Source organism: Notamacropus eugenii, chromosome 5 (assembly GCF_028372415.1).
Source record: "Notamacropus eugenii isolate mMacEug1 chromosome 5, mMacEug1.pri_v2, whole genome shotgun sequence".
Classification (NCBI taxonomy): domain Eukaryota; kingdom Metazoa; phylum Chordata; class Mammalia; order Diprotodontia; family Macropodidae; genus Notamacropus; species Notamacropus eugenii.
Window position 1 is genome coordinate 217,533,947 of NC_092876.1, and position 22,841 is coordinate 217,556,787.

A 22,841-nucleotide genomic window follows, 5' to 3' on the forward strand; every position below is an offset into this window, starting at 1 on the left:
ACAGAACTCATTATCTTCCCTCCTCCCCCCTGCCCTTCCCTATTATTCTAGAGAGCAACCCCGTCCTCCCGGACCCTCACCATCTCTTATCCTGCCCCTTCCCCACACCTTGCCAAGGCCTGTCAATTTCACCTCTGCCACATCTCTTGAATATGCCCCTTTCTGTTCTCTGATACCACTGCCACTCTAGTGCAGGCCTTCATCAGCTCATGCCTTGATTATTGCATGGTAGTTTGGCCTGCTTCAAGTCTCTTCCCATTCCAGTCCAATCCAATCCAAACCATCCATTCAGCCACTAAAGTGATTTTCCTAAAGCACAAGTCTGATCATATTACCCCTATAATCAATAAACTCCAGTGTCTTCCTCTTTCCTCCAGGATCAAATACAAAATTCTCTCTTTGACATTCAAAGACCTTTGCAACCTAGTCTCCTCCTATTTTTCAGTCTTTTTTTACCTTACTCCTTAACATATTGTTCCAGTGACCTCCTGGCTGTTGCCAGAACAAAATATTCCATCTGTATACTCAGGGCATTTTCTCTGTTTGTCCCCATTGCCTCAGATATTCTCCTTCATCTCTACCTATTCTTTTAAATCTCAACTAAATTCTCACTTTCTACAGAAAGTCTTCCAGTGCCTTAAGTCCAGTGCCTTCCCTCTGTTAATGACTTCCTTTTTTTCTTGTGTGTGTGTTGTGTGTGTGTGTGTACACATACATACATACATACACACACATTCATTAGCATGTTGTCTTCACTAAATTGTAAGCTCTTTGATGGCAATAATTGTCTTTTGCCTCTTTTTGTATCCCTACTGTTTAGCACAGTGTCTGGCCCAGAGTAGGTATTTAATAAATGTTTATTGATTGATAATTATTGATGTTTTGGAGCATTTAAAAATTTTAATTATTGATAGCTTAGATTTCTTACTTTGAGAACCACGTATTGCTATCTTTTTACTCTATCTATTGAGGCATGACTCTTAGTCTTATATAATTGAATTACTTCCTCATGTATCTTGAAAATAAAACCTTTATTAGATAAGGTTGCTGCAAAAAAATTTTTTTAACCTGGTTAACCATTTTCTTTCCTTCTGACTTTCTCTTTATTTTTTTTGAAAGATTTCTCTTTCATGATCCTGCCCATTGCTCTAAGTCATAAACTTTCACTAATGTATTGATCTAAAAAGTCATTTCTTCAGTGCTCTTGATATGCATAACATGTCACTTTTTGTATATGTCATGTTTCCATTTTGATTTTATCTTCTTATATAGTATGAGATATAAAATACCTGGTTTCTGCCAAATTGTTTTTTCCATTTTTCCATAATTTTTTCAAACAGTGAGTCCTTATTCCAGTAATTGGGATCTTTGAGTTTATCAAACACTATTTAGTTCCCTTGTTTCCGTATATTGTGTATCTACTCACTGTCCTTGATGGACCTATCTATTTTTTTCAATCAGTGCCAGAAAAAAATGTCTAAAAGGCTCACCTTCACAAGGCATTTCCCATGCATGTTAAGGAAAAATTATGATATACGAATTTAATTATGCTATAAGTAATACAGAAAAAATTTCAGAGCTCTGGTTGAAAACCTGTATGAATTGATACGGAGGTGGGCAGAACTATAACAATTTATGCAGAATGAGAAACCCAATTTTTTCTAATATGGCCAATGCAGAAATTTGTTTTGCTTGACAATGTATGATTATATGAAACACAATTCTGTATTTCTTTCCCTCTTTTTCAATGAGTGTGGGGAGGTAGGAGGCAGAAAAAAAACTTGAAACCTAAAAAAATTTACTCTAAAAAAATCTTACAGTAGTCTTTGACAGATAAAATCAAAGAAAAACTTTATTATCATTGAGGTCAACTGAATATAACATGGAAACATATCCATCAATGTATAAGAATGTATTGTTTATTATTTGCCAGGCATTCTATTCTGCTAGATACTAAAGTAGTGCATCACTGTCCTAGAAGATATCCTTCACGAAGTCAAAATCAAAGAGAGATTTTCTACAGATGATAGTCTTCCAGATAGATGCTATTGCTTTGCAGATGAGATAGTATAAATTTTATCAAACTGTGTAACACTACAGAACCTCTTCACTGAAATCTGTGAGTACTGAAAAGAGAACCTAACAATTCACACAGAAAAAGCCAAATGGATTTGGAGGGGTGGGAGGAAGGAAGAGGGATATGTCAATATCCAGGTGCTTTGCTAAGGACTTACTGTTCACACTATGAGGTGAAAATGGATGTCTATATCTCAGACTGCCATAACAGGTAACCAATGAACTGGGCTCAAATTTTATAGGAAGAATTCCTTCGTATGTATGTATTACTTAACATGTCCTTGGAAGATGTCTTATTGAAGGTGCACCTTTAGGTTGGGTTCTGGTTTACCAAGTCTATTAAATTATTATTATTTAATTTAGGTTCATTTTACTGTTAAGTCTCTCACTAAGACTATGGGATGGTCCATGGTTGGAAATTTTCCTACATTTCCTACATCCAGAATTTCTGGATTCTATTTTGGAAATTATTCAACATTTGCAGTAATGCAAAGGTGCTCCCTGATAAAAGATTCCACTTTTATAACACCAACATACTTCTGGGGATGCTAAATGCCTTTGAATCACTGAATATGAGACCAAAAGATTTAAATTTCAGGTGACTCCAAGGATAATGGAAAGATTTATGGTATACAAAAGGAGGCTGCGGCACATTGTCAATCAGCAATCATTTTAGTATAAGAAATGGTACAAACAGTATCATCCAGAAAAAAGAATGGGTCAACTTGCCAAATGACAGGGAGGGATAGAAAATGGACAATCTGAATGATGTAGCTGTACACATAAAAACTGTAAACACTTACAGGAAAGTTTCTTCTATACTAAAGTAGATCTTCTATGAAAGATGTACAATACAACAAAGACAAAAATCTCATCACCCAGAATAAGAAGACAAGGATAGTTTGCAATCTTTAACAGCAAAGGAAATACCCATTATCACTGAGATTACAAACCTACCAACACACTGACATATCCTCAGTGCTTAGCATACAACTAATGAATTAAACTGCAGATGTTATAAATTCATTTGCTGCGAGAGTTCACATATGGTGATTGATGAAAAGAATTTTGAAACTAAAAACATAGAAATCATGCTTGAATTTTAGAAGAAAATATTAAAAAGTGTTAAATGGCAGCCGAGAAGCATAAAAATGGAAGAAAACCTCAAAATCATAAAGAATAAATGTAAGAAAAAATTAATCTAAGAGATGATGCAAGATAAATGAAAACAAATAAAATCTTATACTATCTATAATAAAAATGTACTAAAAATTTATCACTATACAGCAAAGATGAAGTTGTTTTATTTTTCATAAAGCTGGGGCCATTACAGAGAATGAAAGAAGTAAAACACTACAAAATTAGAATGTGCCTGAAAAGTAAAAAAAAAAAATTAAAAAGCTTGAGAACCATATGGAATCTATTCTAACACTTGAGAAGTAGCAAATATAACTCAGTCATATTTTAAAATCTTCCAGAAATAGAAGCATTGCCAAAATTAGTTTAGGACACACACCAATCTCAGAATTTGGCATAGGGAAAGTCAAAAAATGTATGCTTTCTTAAAATATTACTGACAAAAATTTACTCGAAAGGATACAAATTTAAATGAGTAATAAGGATTCTGAATAAGAAAGTAAGTTGTTTATACGCATAGTATATCTAAAGTTTTGGTGCAGGTTTAAGCTACTAAAGCTTAAACCTGAACCAAAAGTTTTTGTAATACAAAGACTATATTGTTGATTTGACTTATGCTATTGGTTAAATATTCTGATTAATTAGGATCATGGCCATTTGTTGACCATGCCAAATAAAACTTTGTGCCTAGCATGTTCTCTTTCCTCTACTCTGCCTACTGACCTCCCAGCTTACTTTGAGTCCCAATTAAAATCCCTTCTTTTAATGGAAGCTTTACCCCAACCCCTTATTTCCATTGCTTTTTCTCTTTTAAAATTTTTTTCATTTTGTCCTGTAAATAGTTTTCTCTTTATTTGTTTGCATATTGTCTTCCCCTATTAGATTGTAAGCTCCCTGCGGAGTCCCTAAGGACTGTCTTTTGCCTCCTTGTTTCCCAGGACTTAAAACAGTGCCAGGCACCTAGTAGTTGCTTAATAAAAATTTTATTGATTGATTCAAAGAGATGAGGAAAGAAGAGAGGAATATGTGATTTCCTGTATTGGGAATCCACAAGGAAAATATACTAAAGTGGTGGGAAAAGGGAACAAATGTCATAGGAACACCCCTTTTTTCTGAACTAGTATTGAATGTATGTACTCACCCGTTTATATACGTACACGTACATATCCGCACACATTCGGAGTTTGATTCAGCAATCCATCACACTCTGCAGTTCAGCAGATGGAGATAGAGTAGTCGTAGACTCTCTTTTATGAGGGGAGGATATACTTCCAAGGAATACAGACTTCAACTAAAGAAAAAAAAAGAACTGGTGTTCAAGCTCTGTGGTATCTAGATGACATAGTGGTGGAGTGCTGAGCTGAGAGGCAGGAAAACCTGAATGTCAATCCTGCCTCAGGTTATTATTAGCTATATGACCCTGGGCACATTATTTAAATTCTGCCTTGTCTCCGTTCTGTAAATTGGAGATAATCATAGCACCCATCTCACCAGGTTCTTTTGAGGATCAAATGAGATAGCACTTATAAACCACTTTGCAAACTTTAAAACAATATATGAATGCTAGCTATTAAAAGAGAGAGAAAAGGCAGGAGAGTAGTAACAGATGACTTCAAGCTATGGATCATTGGTACTGATAATGTTACTTCTTTTCCCACCACTATTCTGTTATCTTCAAAGGTAAAGAAAGCAAAACATATGAGTCAGTATTAATGGATGAAAATATAAAGTTTCCTAAAAATCTTAGTGTATCTTTAAGCTTTAGTAGCTAAAACTGCTCTAAGACTTTTGAACAACTTTTGTACAATTATTAAACAGGAATAGGATAAACTCATACAAAAGAGTAGGGTAGATTGGAAGGCTAGCCCCAACAAGGTCTGGTGTAGTACTTGAACGTTCACATAGCATTAAAATGAGTCTTGAGAAAAATGTGTTATGCTTAAACAAATTTTTTAAAGGAGATATTATGAGCAAGACCTCAGCCAAGGTAACAATGAAAGTAGAAATGATTAAAAGATACAAGTAAGGGACTATTCCTGAATTTCAGGGACTTCATCATCCCTGAGGTCCCAGAATAACTCAGCAACCCAAGAAAGCAGCAGGAGCCAAAAGGATAGAATATGTCTAAATATGGCCCACCCATTCCCTGCAGAAGTGAGCAAACCCTGGCCCTCGTAAAAAGTCTAATGTCAAGAAATTAGGCTGGAAGAGTTAGCCAAAGAAAGAAAAAGAATCCCACCAGAAGGAGTTATTAGTGGTCATGGGACAGACACTCAAAGCCCAAGCCCTGCAAAAGAGAAAGTCATCTACAGTTAGTGACTCTCCTTCCCCTGCTCGTACCCTCTACATTCTGCCCTCATCTAACTTCATCTTTCAACTGAATCTGCCTTCTTCAAAATTATTATCTCTTAATTGAAAATTTTTAATGTGAAATACGTGCATACAGCTACAAAACACTTTATGGAAATAGATCTAATATCAATTGCTTGTACATGGGCTGAACTAATGTAATAAAAATGATGTCTATATAAATTTACCTTTTCCACCCAATACTGATCAAATTACTGAAGTATGATTTTATGTAGCTAGAAAAAATAATGAAATTCATCTGGAAGAATGGCCAAAAATCTCACAGGAAATTTAAAGGAAAAAAAAACCAGAAAGAAAAGAGGTCTGGTAGTACCAGGTCTCAAATTGTACTATGAAGCAATAAAACACTCATTTAAAATAGATGTCAATTAGTAGAATAGATTAGGTATAGAACTTGTAGATAGAATTGAATCTGTTAGCCTAATATTTGGCATATAAGACCAAAAAACTTCAGTAGTGGGGTAAAGTTGAAAAATTGCAAAGCAGGTTTGGCTGAAATTAGGTGAAGTTCAACACTTCGCATGTTATACAAAGATTGACTCTAAATGGACATGTGATTTATACTTGAGTTTCCTGGATTTGATTTTTTAAATATAATTAGTTTCTTTTATAATCTTAAATATTTTATACTTTCAAAAAATTCTGAGAAAGAAGCCTATATCTTTCACTAGATTGTCACAGAAGTCTATGACAAAAAAAAAGTTAAGAACCTCTGACGTAAATATAAAAGCACATTAGAAGGAGAAGGAAGAAATTTACTTAAGGACTCTATGGATAGAGAAAGAACTTATTATCAAGAGGTAGAAAGAATTACAGAAGATAAAATAGACAATTTTGAATACATAAAATCAAAAATTTTATACAAACAAGACCAATACAAATGAAGTTAGAAGGATGATAGGTAAAGGGGGAAAAAATCTTTTCAGCACATTTCTCATTTCTAAGATATGTAAAGAAGTGATTCAAATGAATAAGACTGAGCATCATTTCCAGTGAGTATATGGTCAAAAGATATAGGAAGGTCTTAAAAGAAAAAACCCAAGCCATCATTAACCAAATTTTTAAAAAATATTTCAAATCATTAATATTAGAGAAATGCAAATTAAAAATAACTCTGAGGCCCCACCTTAATTCCATCAGATCAGCAAAGATTACAAGAGGCAAATGCCAATTTTCGGATGGTCTGCGAGAAAACCAGCACACTGATGTCCTGTGAATTTTTTTCATCCATTCTGGAAAGCAATTTAAACTGTGCCTCCAGAGTTACCATATGCATACCCTTTTCCCCATCAGTAACCCCACCTGGCTTAATTCCCAAAGAAATAAAAGAAGAAAAGGATCAAGTTATACCAAAAAGAAAAAAAATTGCAATAGCTCTTTTTGTGATAACTGCAGACTTAAGGGTTTCTCTTCAGTTACAGCATGCTTGAAAATATGGTTTGTGAATATAATATAATGTTATTGAGCTGTAAGAAATGATTGAAGAAATGGGTTCAGAAGAACTTGGGTGACTTATGAACTGATGCAGTATATAGAGCAGTTGAATAGCTTAAATAATAACAATATTGTAAAGACAAATTTTAAAGATTTAAGAACTGATCAACTATGATTCGGATTTAAGATGTATAATGAGACGTACAGTTTTGGACATAGTGTGAAATTTTGTTTTGTTTTTACTGTGTACATTAGAAGGTTTTTTGTTTTACTTTTAGCAATACTTCTATGCTGTATTTGGCTTAGTCACCCATTTATAACATTATTAACACTGCCTTTTCTTAGAATTGATTTAGTAGTATTAGGTTGAGTACATCTGATGTCTTCTTCTAAAGTTATTAAAAATGTTTTGTCTCCTCATTGAGATGATAAAGCTCTTTCTGGCGTATTTATATATCTTATATTTGTATTGTACTTAAGTGACATTTCTTCCCCAGCCCTGTACCAAAGTCGCTTACCACTGGTTTAAGGACACATTTGGTTTTTGATGGATGTTTTTCAGTTGTTAAAAAAAGTTTTTGTAATACAAAGACTATATTTTTGTAATAAAAGACTATGTTTTTCTTAACTACCTAATTCTGTGACTTCTACACTTTTCTTAAAGTAACAAATTACGTTTATCCTCCAATTTCTTGTTTATCCTCAAAAATTAATGGTCATTATTGTATCAGTGAAGTTTCCTTTCCCACCCCCTTTCAGATTCCTTTTGTGAAGATTTTCAAAATTTGATCTTAACAATTCTTGCTTTACTTCCTAGTAATTCAGGCATTTGCATTTTTTAAAAATGTTGGTTTGTTTCATTTTTACATAGTAATAATTGTGTTCTCTCTACCAATTTCCAGTTAAGATGTATATTGTTATTTTTTCCACTTGTCAGTTTCTCCTCATCGGTCTTTTTACCTGTCTTTAAAGTGCATTTGTTTCTCATGTTGTATGTAGCATTTCCCCTTGTTATACATAAACTCCCTTTTTTTTTATCGCAGTACAAATAAAATTTATCTGTAAACTACTTTCCTTTTCCTTTATATTCAATACATTGAAGTTACAGTTAAACATTTTTGTGAGCTTTTTCTTTTAAGTGAACATTAATTTATGAAAATCAGACAATAACTGGGCACAATTGATTCAGTGATGTTATTTTAAAAATAATAATGCTTAGAACCATATGGAAAGAAGCATAATATTCAGTGCTGAATTTTTGAAGTATTACTGTACTTTTAGAAAAATTCAACAGTAATTATATGTATCTAACAATAAAAGGTGAAGAGGCAACACAGTAAAGTAGAAAGACTTATTAAACTCAGAGTTAGACTTGAACTTGCTGACTGTTGCTTGTTATAGAGACAAGTAAGACAATCTCAGCTTTCTGTTTGGCTTATTTCAGAGTTTAACTGCTTTTCAGTGACTTAAGTCCTTTATATCAAACCAAGTTCTGTTGAAATTTTAAGCTCATGTTTTCATGCCACAAGACTCCTTTTAATACTCTTATTAATTTACCTCCTAACCTCTTTCATTTGGTTCATCCTCAAAAGTTTTCAAAAATTTCAGCAAACTCTATTTTTCCTTTCTTTTCTTTCTTTCTTTTTTGTGCCATTCTTTTAATACCTGCTGAGTACTAATGTCTTCTTGGAAAGCAAACTAGCTAAAATATGCCAGGACAGATTTCATCAATACTTAGTGATACATTAGAATATGCTAATATATAATAGTTGCTAGAATTACATTGGTATCTTTTCATGATGCAATTTTGTGGTTTTTTATTCAGTTCGTGATACATTAGGAAGGACTAAGAAGTTTTTCTGTTTTCCATGCATGCTAAGTCAGTTTTTCCCTTCCTGTGATAGCCAAGATTGGCATTTTTGTCCCTTAGTGTATTACAGTCATCCTGCTTTAACTTTAAAAGACTAGAATTATTAGTATCAAGTATTAGCCTGAAGTGTATTCTAATAGTACTTCCTACATTTCTTTGTGTATCAAATCATGGTTGTGCAAAAGAAATCAAATAGTATACCAGGGACAATTCTAACTCCTTTTTCTTTTTTCTTTCTTTTTTTTGTTCTTTGTATTCTAGCAGCAAAATATTAAATGTCCCTTAATGAACGTTTAATGCTAAGTGATAAATCACATTTGGTGATAAAGTATTTTTATTTAATTTTGCTTTCCCATTACCCCAAACATATGCTGTGAAATTTGATTCTGCTGTAAGCATTTCATTTCGTTGGCCACACAGAGTAATGTGTTAACTTGTCTTTTAAATATATGTAATTTACTTGTTGGACATTGTTGACCTTGAGTTTAAAGAATGAGATATTTAGCAAATTTTTAATCATATACTGCCTTAAATTTCATTTACAAAATTTATCACTTTTTATTATTCATCTTGTACTACATAGTATTATAATATTACCCACTTGCCTTTTTAAAGCAATTAGAAATGCTATTCATCTTTTTGATTTCTAGTCATTTAGCTTTAATGTGAAATTGCTTATACATGTTAAATAAATGAGGTTTTTTTTTTATTAATAGGTAAAGAAGAGTTTTGGTTTTGAGAAATTTTGTTTGCCCTTTTGGTAGTGTTAACTGTTTTATCTGTAAGCCAATAAAAAAATTTGAGAAACAATCCATGCTTTCAAAATTTGATTGCTATTTCAGCACTAGTAACTGTAAGTGTTAACCCTTTGACTGCTTGGTTGCAGGAGGAATGCCAGCACCTGAGCAGACCCCTTTGGTGGAGGAGGGGCTGCAACAAACCAGCCAGGAAGCCTCTGCAGACCCAGGCATGGAACCAGAAACCACAGCCACTACTATTCTTGCCTCTGTGAAGGAGCAGGTACTTTAACATCCTCTTTCATTAAAATTTTTAAAATAAGATTAATTTTCTTCAGTAACTTAAAAGTTAATCTCTGGATGTGCTTTAAATTTTTTTCCTTGACCCATTCACATTTTCTGATTATAAGGTATTTACATCCCTGAATACATTGGGATGACTGAAATGTAGACCTCCTCAAGGTTCAAGTCAGAATTTGACCATGCAGGATACTTATGCATCTGCAAGTAAGAAAACACATATGTATATATATGGTAATTGGTGTCTTTGTTTGCTATGCATTGCATATTGTTTGCATGCACTAAAATATTTGTAAAGCAGACCTGAAATGCTGGTTTTCATATCAGTGCTCTGGCAACTTTGTGACTACAAGACCTTTAAAGATTTTTTTTTATATATATATTGCCTAGATATGCAGGGCTGTCTCACTCACTTGTAGACAAAGGCTGTATTTGTTTGTGTTTGTGTGAATCAAAGCATATTCATTTTGTGAGCTGATGTTTTATAATTTGTAAAACCTGTGCAAGTTTGCTTTAATGTCATGTTTTATGTTGACTTTTAAAGAGTTAATGATATTTCTCTTATGCCAAAGTACTTTGCTCTGTTAGATAATGTGTGTTTTGATTGGAGAAATTGAGATTTTCAAATTTAATACCTTGGTATTTTGGAGCAGAGTTAGGAAAGTGTACATTTTAAGTTCTCCTCTGCTTGTTCAGAATGCAAAAATCTTAGGGGACCCCAGTGAATATTTGACAGGTAAATCTGCTGGGAATTATATCCCTAAACTCTAAAGTCAAGGTGAGAAATTTTTAATAAACTGCGAGCTTCTTTCCTTCTTGACTGCCTGATGTAGATCCTTAAAATTGTCTCTCTTGTGTATTTTTCTTAGCAAATTAATATCTAGAATTGAACAGGTGAAAGTAGAAAAACTTGATAATTTTTGGTTAATTATTTTACTGCATGTTAATCTAAGACTATGGCTTCAATGATAGTTCTACTGTTCCATCTCAGATCTGGCGATACTGTACTCTTCTGTTTTGAATTTAAATGATTCCAAAATTTTTCATTTTTAGCATAAAATTAGATTGTCTTCTTTCTTTACTCTAAAATTAGAGACTAAATTATTCTGAGGGTTAAGATTTGGGGAAAATATGAGAAAATTGCAGATACTGCTTTATTAAATTCAGCAAATAGTTATTAAATTACTACCATTGCAGAGGAATCTAATATATATAATTTGTACTTATTAGCTCTTGATATAAAGGTAGTTCTACATAGACCCTAACTCATTAGCAGTTTATAGAATAATCTGGAGGAGGGACATTAACTAAACAAATAACAATGACACAGAAGTCGGTGATATAAATCCTGAGGAGAAGCTCAGGAAAAGTGAGCTTTGACAAGGGGAAGATCAATTTTTCTGGGAGTGGCATCATCAAGTAGTTGATAGCTAGTTTGGGCTTTGAAAGGAGAGAGTTAAGCAGACTAAAATTATAGGTAGGGTCATAGAGAATGCACTCTAGGTAGGAGGGGGAATAAAAAAATAGATTGGTTTGGCTCCCATGAAAGGTCTGTGTTGAGCCTAGAAAGGTACTTTTGAGGCTTAAAAAGACTTTAAAGTTTAATTCTAGAAGTTATTTTTTAGAAGACTAAGGATCCATTAAGAGCTTTTGAATAAATAAGTGTCATAATCAGAATAGTACATTAGGATTGCCAGGCCTAGAGGCCTGAGGGCTACCCGAGTCTTACCTTACCTATCACAGGTCTTCGGCTGGCCAAACCGGATAAACGTATGAGAGAAGAGACTTTCCGGAGTCGAACAAGGGTTAGGCTTTATTCAGGGTCCTGGTTACATGTGCAGGGGGAACTCTTCCTTAGGAGAGAGAGAAATCTCCCAAGGAGGCAAAGATCTTACAGTAAGAGATTGAAAGCAGAAGTGGAAGTGGGGAGAGAGGGGAGAGGGAAGAGCGAAGAGAGGAGAGAAGGAAGAGGGGCCTTCTGTCCTGTAAGGGCCCCTCAGCGCTAAGAGCGCCTTCGGGCTTTCCTGACCCTACTTAAGCTCTCCTGCCGCATAGTTTGCACCTGAATACCGTGCCTGTTAGATTACAATAGGTGTGCCCAGATCCGGGCCAGTCTCGAGGGTGGGGATGCTCTCTCCCATCACGTTCTCACGGGAAGAGGCGGAAATACACGAGATATCCCGGTCTCACACCTCAATTCCCTGCTGTTCCCTGGGGGGCCTCATGAGAACTCTAAGGTTTAGAAGTTCTCACCTTTACCCGCCCGAGTCTGTCCACATGGAACTGAGCTTACACCCCCAACATAGGATGACTCTTTGGAGAAGTTATGTGGAGCATGAATTGCAAAGGTGATACACTAAAAGCAAGACCATTCAGGAGACTATGGTAATATTAGAGGCAGTTGTCAGTCAGCAAGTATTTATTTTTTGCTATATGCTAGATCCCATGCTAATTGCTGAGGATATAAGTTGGGGAATGAAATAATCTCTTTTTTTTCAGTGAGCTTGCATTCTAATGGAGGAAAAAATAAGTACATATGAAAATATATGCTGCTTGAATATAAAGTTATAAATACAAATATATATATGTAGAAGTGAAATATAAGGTAATTTGGAAGGAGGGTACTTGTGGTTGAGGTTTCATACAGGTTTTATACAGAAGCTGTTACTGAGATTCATTGTAAAGGCAGAAAGAGATTCTCAGGTCAGGAAAGAGTTCCACTGCAAAGACTGAAGACAATGTGTCGTATGGAAGGACCTGGAAGAAGGATAATTTGGCTGGATTTCATAGTGCAGGAAAAGGAATAATGTCCAGTGAGGCTGGAAAGATAAGTTTGGACCAGGTTAGATACAGTAGATATTGTTGAAGTAGAAGTGGGAAGATCTGGCCAAGTGACTGGATGTGTAGAATAAGGAAGAGTGAGACATTCAGGATAATTATGAAATTGCAAACCTGAGAGGCTTACGGTAGGTTCAGCAGTATTATGGCAGCTTTGAAGAGGGGAGAATTTAGAGGGAAAGATACTAAGTTTAAGGTGCCTTTTCTCGGACATACAGTTTAAAATGTCTAAGAGGAAATTGTTACTGTAGGACTGCAGTTTGGAGGGGGAGGGAAGAGGAATGTGTTAGAATCCTGATAGTTAAGGGGATTATGAATATTGAGAAGGATCAGTCGCAAAGGAGAAGCCCCAGGAGAAAATAAGTATCACAAAAATCCAGAGATAAGAGATGATCTGGGAAGAGAGGGTGGTGGTCCACAATGTCAAATGCAACAGATAGATTAAAAAAGACTAGGTCTCAGAGAAGGCTGAGATATTTCACAAATTAGTAAATTTGAAGAGAGCAGTTTCAGTTCCATGATGAAATAAGCCAGATTACAAAGGTGTAAGGGGAGAAGTGGAGACATCACTGTAGAGAAATATTTCATGGAGATTGCCTGAGACAGTAAGAAGCATTAAGGTGATTGCTAAAGGGAGGATCTGGGTAAGGTAGGTTTTTGTTTTGTTTTAAATAAAATGAGGACTATTTGGGCATGCTTAAATGTACTAGGGAAGGTACCAGTTGATAGTAATAGGTCAAAGATTCGAGAGACAGGAGATGATTGAGGATGCAATCTTATGGACAATACCAGGAGGAGTGGGATCCACGTATATACATAGAGGAGTTGGCCTTTGCAGGAAAAGGACCAAGTTGTTGTCAGAGACTGAAGGTAAAAAGGAGCAGAGAGTGTGATATGATTTCAGGAAAGTAAAGAAAGGGAGAAGAAAGAGCTGATATAGAATGGCCTCAATTTTTTCAGTGAAGTCAGGTGTAAGTTCCTCTTCTGAAAGATGGGAAGAGAGAGGAAGGATGAGGTTTGGAAGGAATTATATGGAGAACGAACTAGGAAATTAATTAGGAAAGAATAAAAGGACTGCCTTAGTATAGAGAGGGCCCAGTTGAGGTTGGATGATATAAATTTGTAATGCACCTAATCAGTATGGTTTATGAGGTTTCCTCTAACTTCATTAACCAACTCATGAGTAGATAGGTCATATTCAGGTTTGGCTCAGGCGAAATTCCTGTTAGTTTAGGTCTGGTATTAGAATGAAATGAGACACTCATTGGTCATTAAACAACTGATGCAAGGAGGTTTGGTTGTTAAAAAAAATAGGTACTCAGCAAGGATACTGCAGCACTTAGCTCAAGCAGACATGATCTCTTTTGGTCTCTATTCAGAAGAAACTCATTTATTTAATAAGACAGTGTGTGATAACTTGCATGGTCTTGAGACATCATCCATCAATCTGAAGGTTCCCAACACCATGGAGGCAGGGTGGGTGTTTTATGATGTTAGGTGACCAGGAAGCTATATTGATGAAAATGTTTGAGCTTCTAGCTCCTGGGCCAATCAAGTCTTGGAAATGGCTTCTTTCCCTTTTAGAGAATGAGCTATCCTAACCTATATGGTGGGAAATTGAAAGATCTTGGCAAATAATGATCCTGTCACATCTGATCTCTTTTTGGTAAGGTGCTAAAGATCTTTTAGAAATGACTTGAGGCCTTTTGTTAGACAGTCCTAGTGTTGTGGTTGCAATGAACTTGGCATAGACAGTACAGAAGAAAAAGAAAGCTACAAACATAACAGAAGAGACAATAAAAAAATTTTAATGACCTACAGAGGAGTGAATAAAATATAGACGAGAATGAAGATCACAAATTTTAGTCTTTGACAATTCCAAAAGACTACTGATGAATAATAGAGAGGTGGACTCAGGGTCCAGAGTAAAGAATGAGACATACTTCCTTTTTTTTTTTTTTTTTTTTTTGACATGGTGAATGTGGGAATTTATTTTGCCTATGTAATGCACCTAATAAGAGTTTATTTTTCTTTCTCTTTTTTTCAATGATGTGGGGGGTGAGGTAGAGCAAGGGCCCTTCCTACCTCAAGGGAAAAGAAAAAGGTGGGAAGGAAGGTAAAAATTTTTTATTAATTGAAATTAATTTAATTTAGTTTTTAAAAATCCTAGCCTTTGCTTCCCTCCTTCAGAAGAACCCAGTCCCAAATCACAGTGATGCCAAATTGACATGAGGTGATCACAATAAACAAGAGCAGCACTAGGACATCAGGTCCACAGCATAATACATTTTTGGCACAGTCAAAGATTCTCCTTTTTGTGTCAGAACCATCTGTAGTAAAGTAACTAAGTGGTCATAAGGCTCTTATCTGTTACTTGTCCCAGAAATAATAATAATACTAACAGCATTTATATAGCACTAACTGTGTGCCAGTCACTGTACTAAATTGCTTTTTAATGATCATCTCATTTGATAATAATGTTCTCCACTCTGTATTTCCTGCATCATCTGCCAAAACCATTAAGCCTCATCAAGAGGATGAAACCAAAATTTTGCCCCTTTAGAGACCTCTGCAGAGAACCTTCTACTTTAACCTATTGGATAAGGAATGTTCCTCACATCACCCAGAAGCTAAGGATTACTACCTAGACAGCTAGGGGATTCCCTTTCTTTAAGGTGAATGCACATTTACCTCCCCTATGCCATTAGAAAGGACAGCACCTTCCAACAATACTTGGTCTTCCAAGTTTTGGGGGGCAAGAAATTGTAGAAACCATCCTGGAAGTAAAAAAGCCTGCCAGTTAAGGGGAACTAGAGCAATTTTCTCCAAGCATACAGTCCTCCTAAAGGACATGGATCAGGGGACTGATGAAGGAAGAAGGAAGAGCTGGTGAAGGTCTGCTGGAGTATATTCAAAAGCAGTCCAATCTTAACGGATAAGTCTTCCTGAGGGTTGGATCCAAGGAATTGCTTATTTGAAGAGCCCTAACCCTTTGTAGAAGGGTGCCATGGATTCCTCACAGACCTGACTTCTGGAAGGTCAGCCGATGTTGCAACTGTTGATTATCAGGGGCAAGCTTCTCGCCTTCAGATGGAAAAAAAAGTATCAGTTTGCCAGTTGGGAAGAGGTTAAATGTCACTTGGGTCATAAGGAACTCTGCTGTTTGCCTGGAGTTACAGAGACCATTCCCAGCACAGTGGAGAATGACAACCTAAGCCTTCTCTGTCATTTTTATAACTGTTCCACCTTGGTTGTTTAGTTTAACAGAGAGTATATGATGGACGCTTACATAGCCCACTAACAAAACTATACAGTGGGAGACATCAACAAAGTGCTTTCCTTCATCCTAACCTTAGAGGAAAAATCCTCTTGATTATCTAACCCTGTGCTTAACAGCCCTGAGACCATGTGGCCAAACTAATGTTCACTATTCAGAAATCAGTGTGAACTACTTCTGAAACTGGCATATGCACTTGGACGTCAACCTCCACTAATTTCATAATAGAAGATATCCCAGGGCATGGGGTCCTGATGGATCCTTCCAATGGACTGAGCTGCAGGCTGCAATGCTGGCAAGGGGGAGCCTTGAGAGAGGAAGAAGTGAAAAAAGTGAGCAAGAGATAAGCGTTAAAAGAACAGGGAGAGTTTCAGGGCCTGAACTGAAAACCTTCCTCTTTAGCACAGTCACGACTTGTTCCTGAAGGGAATTAACGCTGAAGGTGAGCATGACTTCGAATGTACCATTTCCTTTGAATGATCAAGCCCTTCTGTGCCCTGCTCATCTTGTTAGAGAAACCACTTTTTTTCATCCCGATCACAAAATTCACAACTCTGATTGAAGACTGATCATATTACCTTGTGTGATCTTTTCAGTAACCACGGCCCAGTGACAGGTGATTGGTGGCTTTCCAACAGTAGTGTGGTGAGTAGTCACTGTGAGGAGCTTACAGCTCCAGAAGTCTAACAGTTGCTTATTCTGTGCGCCCCTAGATGACTCCATCTCAGTTGGGTGTTTGTGAATAGAATCCTGCAGAAACTAAGGTTCCTAGAGGAGAACATAGGATCTTATCTTCAAATCCAGACAATATCATTACTCAAGGAGTGATTAAGGCAAAAGTTTATGCCTTCTTATTCTGCCTGTCCCATAACTTCTACCCTTACACTGATTAAAGGCCTAAAAAGGATGGGAGGTAGGGGGGAAGGATTAACTAAAATGTGTTTTTTCAAAAATTATTTTTGGAGATTTGATTTATTCTGGCTATTTATGCCCCTCATCACATATTTATTGTAAATTTCAAAATCTGTACAATTACTACCATGGTGACATATTGGATAGAGCACCTGTACAGGAGTCAAGAGGACCTGAGTTCAAAGCTCACCTCAGACACTTAACACTCACTAGCTATTTGACCTTGGCCAAGTCACTTAACCCCAATTGCCTCATCCTGGATCATCTCCAGTCATCCTGATAAATCTCTGGTCACTGGATTCAAATGGCTCTGGAGGAGAAATGAGGCTGGTGACCTGCACAGCCCTCCCTCACTGAAAACAGTCAAGTGCAAGTCATGTCATCATTTCTCCGATGGCATGGTCTTCTTCAGCAACAAAGGACAAACACACTCCTAGAGGAGAGATTCCTACACAGCCTGCTTTGTATTTTCTAGGACGATATCCTGTTGTGGACCCTACCAAAACAGAACAGAAAAGTGTATTTGCAAGTGACTTAGTAAATGGAGGGCACCATGATATATACGTGAGAAATGTGGATTCTCCAAAACTTGAAAAGTTGAGTGGGCCCCTGAGTTTCCTTCTTAGATTCCCCAGACTGGAAGAGATATCATAGGGACCAAACAAGGAAATGTAATGCTAGGTTATGTTAGGGGAATGTCCGAGTTCCTCTTTTTTTTATAGTTTTATTTATTTGTTTTTAGATTTCAACATTCATTTCCACAAAATTTTGAGTTCCAGTTTTTCTCCCCATCCCTCCCCTCCCCTAACCCCATAACACATTGCATTCTGATTGCCCCTTCTCTCGGTGTGCCTTTCCTTCTGTCACACCCCACCCTTCCCTTATCCTCATCTTCTTTCTTGTCTTGTAGGACAAGATAAATTTCTATGTCCCATTACATGTATTTCTTATTTCCCAGTTATATGCAATAACAATTCTCAACATTCATTTCTAATACTTTGAATTCCAATTTCTCTCCCTCCCTCCCTCCCCACCCATCCCCACTGAGAAGGCAAGCAATTCAGTACAGGCTGTATATGTGTCATTTTGCAAAAGATTTCCATAATAGTCATGTTGTGTAAGACTAACTATATTGCCCTCCATCTTACCCTGTCCCCCCCTTTTTTTCCCTAATCTCTCATTTGACCTTGCCCCTTCCCAAAAGTGTTTACTTCTAGTTACTCCCTTCTCCCATTTGCCCTCCCTTCTATCATCCCCCTCACCCACTTGTCCCCTTTTCCCGTACTTTCCTGTCGTGTAAGATAGATTTTCATACCAAATTTAGTGAGCATATTATTCCCTCCTTAAGCCATATGTAAAGAAAGTAAGCTTCACTTTTCTCCTCTCACCTCTTCCTTTTTCTCTTCCATTGAAAAAGATTTTTCTTATCTCTTTTATGAGTGATAGTCTGCCCCATTCCATTTCTCTTTCTCCTCGCAATATTTTCCTTTCTCACCCCTTAATTTTATTTTTTTTTATGGATATCATCCCTTCTGATTCAACTCAACCTGTATTCTCTGTCTTTGTGTGTGTGTGTGTGTGTGTGTGTGTGTGTGTGTGTGTGTAATCCCTTCACCTACCCAAATACTAAGAAAAGTCCCAAGAGTTACAAATATTATCTTTCCATGTAGGAATGTAAACAGTTCAGCTTTAGAAAGTCTTTTATGATTCTCTTTCCTGTTTACCTTTTCATATTTCTCTTGATTCTTGTGTTTGAAAGTCAGATTTTTTATTCACTTCTGGTCTTTTCATTATGAATGCTTGAAAGCCCTCTATATCGTTGAATGACCACTTTTTATTTTTTCCCTTGAAGTATTATACTCAGTTTTGCTGGGTAGGTGATTCTTGGTTTTAATCCCAGTTCCTTTGACTTCCAAGCCCTTTAATTCCTTAATGTAGAAGCTGCCAGCTCCTGTGTTATCCTGATTGTATTTCCACAATACTTGAATTTTTTCTTTCTAGCTGCTTGCAATGTTTTCTCGTTGACTTGGGAACTCTGAAATTTGGCCACAATATTCCTAGGAGTTTCTCTTTTCAGGTCTCTTTCAGGAAATGATTGGTGGATTCTTTCAGTATTTACTTTGACCTCTAGTTCTAGAATATTAGGGCAATTTGCCTTGATAATTTCATGAAAGATAATGTCTAAGCTCCTTTTTTGATCATGGCTTTCATGTAGTCCAATAATTTTTAAATTGTCTCTCCTCGATCTATTTTCCAGGTCAGTTGTTTTTCCAATGAGATGTTTCACATTATCTTCTATTTTTTCAATCTTTTGATTTTGTTTTGTAACTTCTTGGTTTATCATATAGTCATTAGCTTCCCTGAACTCCACTGTCATTTTTAAAGAACTCTTTTGTTCAGTGAGCTTTTGAACCTCCTTTTCCATTTGGCTGATTCTGCTTTTTAAAGCCTTCTTCTCATTGGTTTTTTGGACCTCTTTCTCCAATTGAGTTAGCCTATTTTTAAAGGTGTTGTTTTCCTCAGCATTTTTTTGGTTCTCCTTTAGCAAGCTGCTGACTTGCTTTTCAAGCTCTTCTGTGACTTGAGCCCATTTCATATTCATTTTGGAGGTGCTGGAAGCAGAAGCCTTGACTTCCTCTGACCATATGTTTTGTTCTTCCTCATCTGAAACGATGGAAGGGGATACCTATTGACTAAGAAAGTAACCTTCCATTGTCTTATTTTTTTCCCTTTTTTGGGCATTTTCCCAGCCAGTTACTTGACTTCTGAATCCTTTGTCAAGAAGAGAGTCCTAGTGCTTCTTCTCCCCCCAGGACCCTGGTCAGGGCTGAGATTCAGATCCTCTGCTCAATTCCCCCAGAGGCTTTAAGCTGAGGCACTGGGACAATGGACCCAGGCTGCTGCCCCCACAGCCTCTATCACTACCTGGGACCAGTGCTGGGGGGGACCCCGCTCTCTTCTTACCCAGCTGGGAAAGCCCTCCCACACTGACCTTTGAAGCTTTCTTTGTCACTTGTGGGTTGAGGGATCTGGGACCCTCCCTGCTGGGGATTTTGCCCCTGAGGCCTGTTCAGTCCTATTCCTTCCCATGCTATGGGGCCATGACTGGGCTCCACTCAGGGTCCCTTGGGATAGACCCTTCCTGTTGGCCTTCCAGGTTACCTTTGGCAGGAAATCTCTTTCACTTTGTCATTCTGTGACTTCTGCTGCTCTAGAATTTGTTTATAGTCATTTTTTACTGGTATTTTGTGGGCTGTGGGGGAAGCGCTAGAGTATATGCGTCTTTCTACTCCGCCATTTTGGCTCCAACTCATCAGAGTTTCTTATTTAGGAAATGAACAATGTTAGGTAATGGATAGATCTAGTGGGGAACCCTTCTTTTGTGTGATTAAGGTGGGAGTGAAAGAATAGGTTGACCTAGCTTAAAAGTAGGAGTAAAGGATTCAGTAGCTGGAGATAAAACAGTATGTGAGGAATTTGCATTGTCAACATATATAACTTAAAAATTGACACATTTTACAAATCTTAGCTTGGCTTATTGTTTTGTTGATTTCTGGAATTAAGAAAGTGATGGAGAAATTGTTAATAATGCAGACTAAGCTTAAAAATGTGTGATATATGTTTTTGTTTTGTTTTCTTTTGTTTTGACCTTCCAGAGAGCTGCTAGCTAAACATTTACCAGCCTACCTTTGGTACTATTAAGGAGGGTAGGAAATGCAAGGTTGGGGAATTTGAGGAGGCAGGAAAGATGGTGAGTCTAGAGCTGAAATTCTAAAGAATAATCTTGGGAGTGGCTATTCTGTAGCTACCAAAATACTGATTTGTGTGGATTTCAAAGCATGAAAGGTTCCTGAATTTAAGGAGCTTAGTAAATGTTAACTTGACTTTACTTGAGGAGAGCTTTATTGTCACTGAAAAGCCAAATTGCAAAGGGGTTCAGGTAGAAGTCTGTGAAAGGAGTGAAGGTTAAGTACAGATCACTTTTTCTAGAAATTTGGAAGTGAAAGAGAAGAGAAAGAAAATAATCTTTAGGAGACTGCTTTTGCAGGTAGGGTTGGACAGTATGGAAAGCTGAGGCCTGTGCATGCTTCATGGCAGGGTGAGGGGTTTAGTAAAGGAGAGTCTTACTTCATTTTCATAGAACTATAAAATAGCCAAGACTTTATTACCCTTTCCACAAAGTCTCTTCTGTCACTTGGAAGTGGATACAAGTTAATTAATAGTGCTTTAAGGGTGGTGCTACCTGTGAAAATGTATCATTTTATTACTCTGAAGAAACATGATTGAATTGCTGTTGGTACTTCTTTTAGAGATACAGATAGCAGTCTGTATGTATTCTCTCATTTGGATAATGCTCATCCTTCAATTTCTGTCAACTTTCCTCTTCAGGCCACCTAACTTCTGACTGGGGGACTACCTTTAGATATCCTTGACACCACTGCATAGGTGAGGGTGGAGCACATGGCCAGTGGATACATACATGCATACCTATGAGCTTACTTATTTACCTTATGTACTTATCACCATTGGGGTGACATGCAACCCTTAGAGAACTCTTGCTAACCCACAGTAGCAAAACAAACTTGTCAGAATTCCCAGAGTAGAAATACAACTCATTGTCATGTCAATAAAGCAATAGCAGTGTGAAGCTAAAAAGTCTGGACCTCTTAAAATTTATATATTTTATATAGAGAATAAAAATCCAAAGCCTTTTTCTTATATGGATCATCTAAGGATGATATCAATTGAGTTCATAGATTTTTTTTTTTAGCACCTTTTGTTCTAAATGTACTTTTGATAGTAAATAGCAAATGTGATTCCTATTATTAATCATAGCTTAGACAAGAATAGATTTTTTTTTGATCTTGCTAGATTCAAGGCCTTAGAACTTCCATATCACTTATGCCACAAAAGAATATATATGAAGTTATACTTCTGTCTTGAAGAATGTGAGAATATTGTAGATCATATTCTTAGATACATTCTACCCTATAGTATGATCATTCAACACGGGAAACTAGACTGACTCTAAATATATAAATGCCTCTTCCATATGATCTGCTCTCTCTGTAGAAAAGTAAATGTATCCCTTGAAACTGCTGTTCTTTATGATCTTACAAGGAGAATAAAATACATACTCAGAATAAGCAGAAATAAATGACCTAAATACCAAGTAGATTAAATATTTTATTTCAAAGGATTATAATATAATCTTGAGTTTTATGTTATAATTAAATAACACAAAAATGTTAATAGCCAGTATATTAAAGCCTCTGTAGTCTAAATCTATTTTATTTTGTAGTTATTTAGACTGACATTCTGAACTTTTTTCATAATTGTATTTCAGCAGAATTGATTTCTTTTGTAATTTTGTGTATTTTATTTACTGTTTAAAGTATTTTGAGGAATCCGTAGGCTTCATCAAACTGTCATGGGCCTGGGACCTGGGTACGCAGCAGAAAAACAGATGGAAAATCTTTGATTTAGACAAAAGCCTTTCTTTGTGTTGTATTATTAGTCATTTTTGGATCTAAAAAATAAGTTTCTTGGACCTTGTATGGAAAATATAGCTCCATAATACTTATACCCATGAAAATCACTACATACTCATTCATTCTATTTTACTTGTAAGTAGAAGTATAGAGCTAAAAGGGGAACTGTGATCTATTACTTTCATTTACAGAGACTGAACTTGAAGAAAGTAGAACTTTCTGGTATAATCAAGCCCCAAATTATACTAGGAAATAATTGTTGGTTTATTTATTTTATTATAAATTTAATTGCTGTTTAGTTGATGCTTTCACTTAATTTTAAAGAGGAATACATAAATACCTAAATACATAAATACCAAATAATTTGGTATCACAAACAAGTATAAATATTAATGCTT

The 22,841-nt window shown here is 36.2% G+C and overlaps 1 protein-coding gene across 10 annotated transcripts in view; it reads left to right on the forward strand.

Annotated features, from left to right (window-relative positions):
* Nucleotides 1–22,841, forward strand: part of PKP4 (plakophilin 4) — a 256,480-nt gene that overhangs the window by 96,425 nt on the left and 137,214 nt on the right. For all 10 annotated transcript variants that reach the window (XM_072612041.1, XM_072612044.1, XM_072612045.1 and 7 more), the window contains one exon: nt 9,774–9,907. In XM_072612041.1, the coding sequence (XP_072468142.1) occupies nt 9,779–9,907 (129 nt within the window). In that variant the 5' untranslated portion in view covers nt 9,774–9,778. Of the gene's footprint in view, nt 1–9,773; nt 9,908–22,841 lie in introns of those variants that run through there.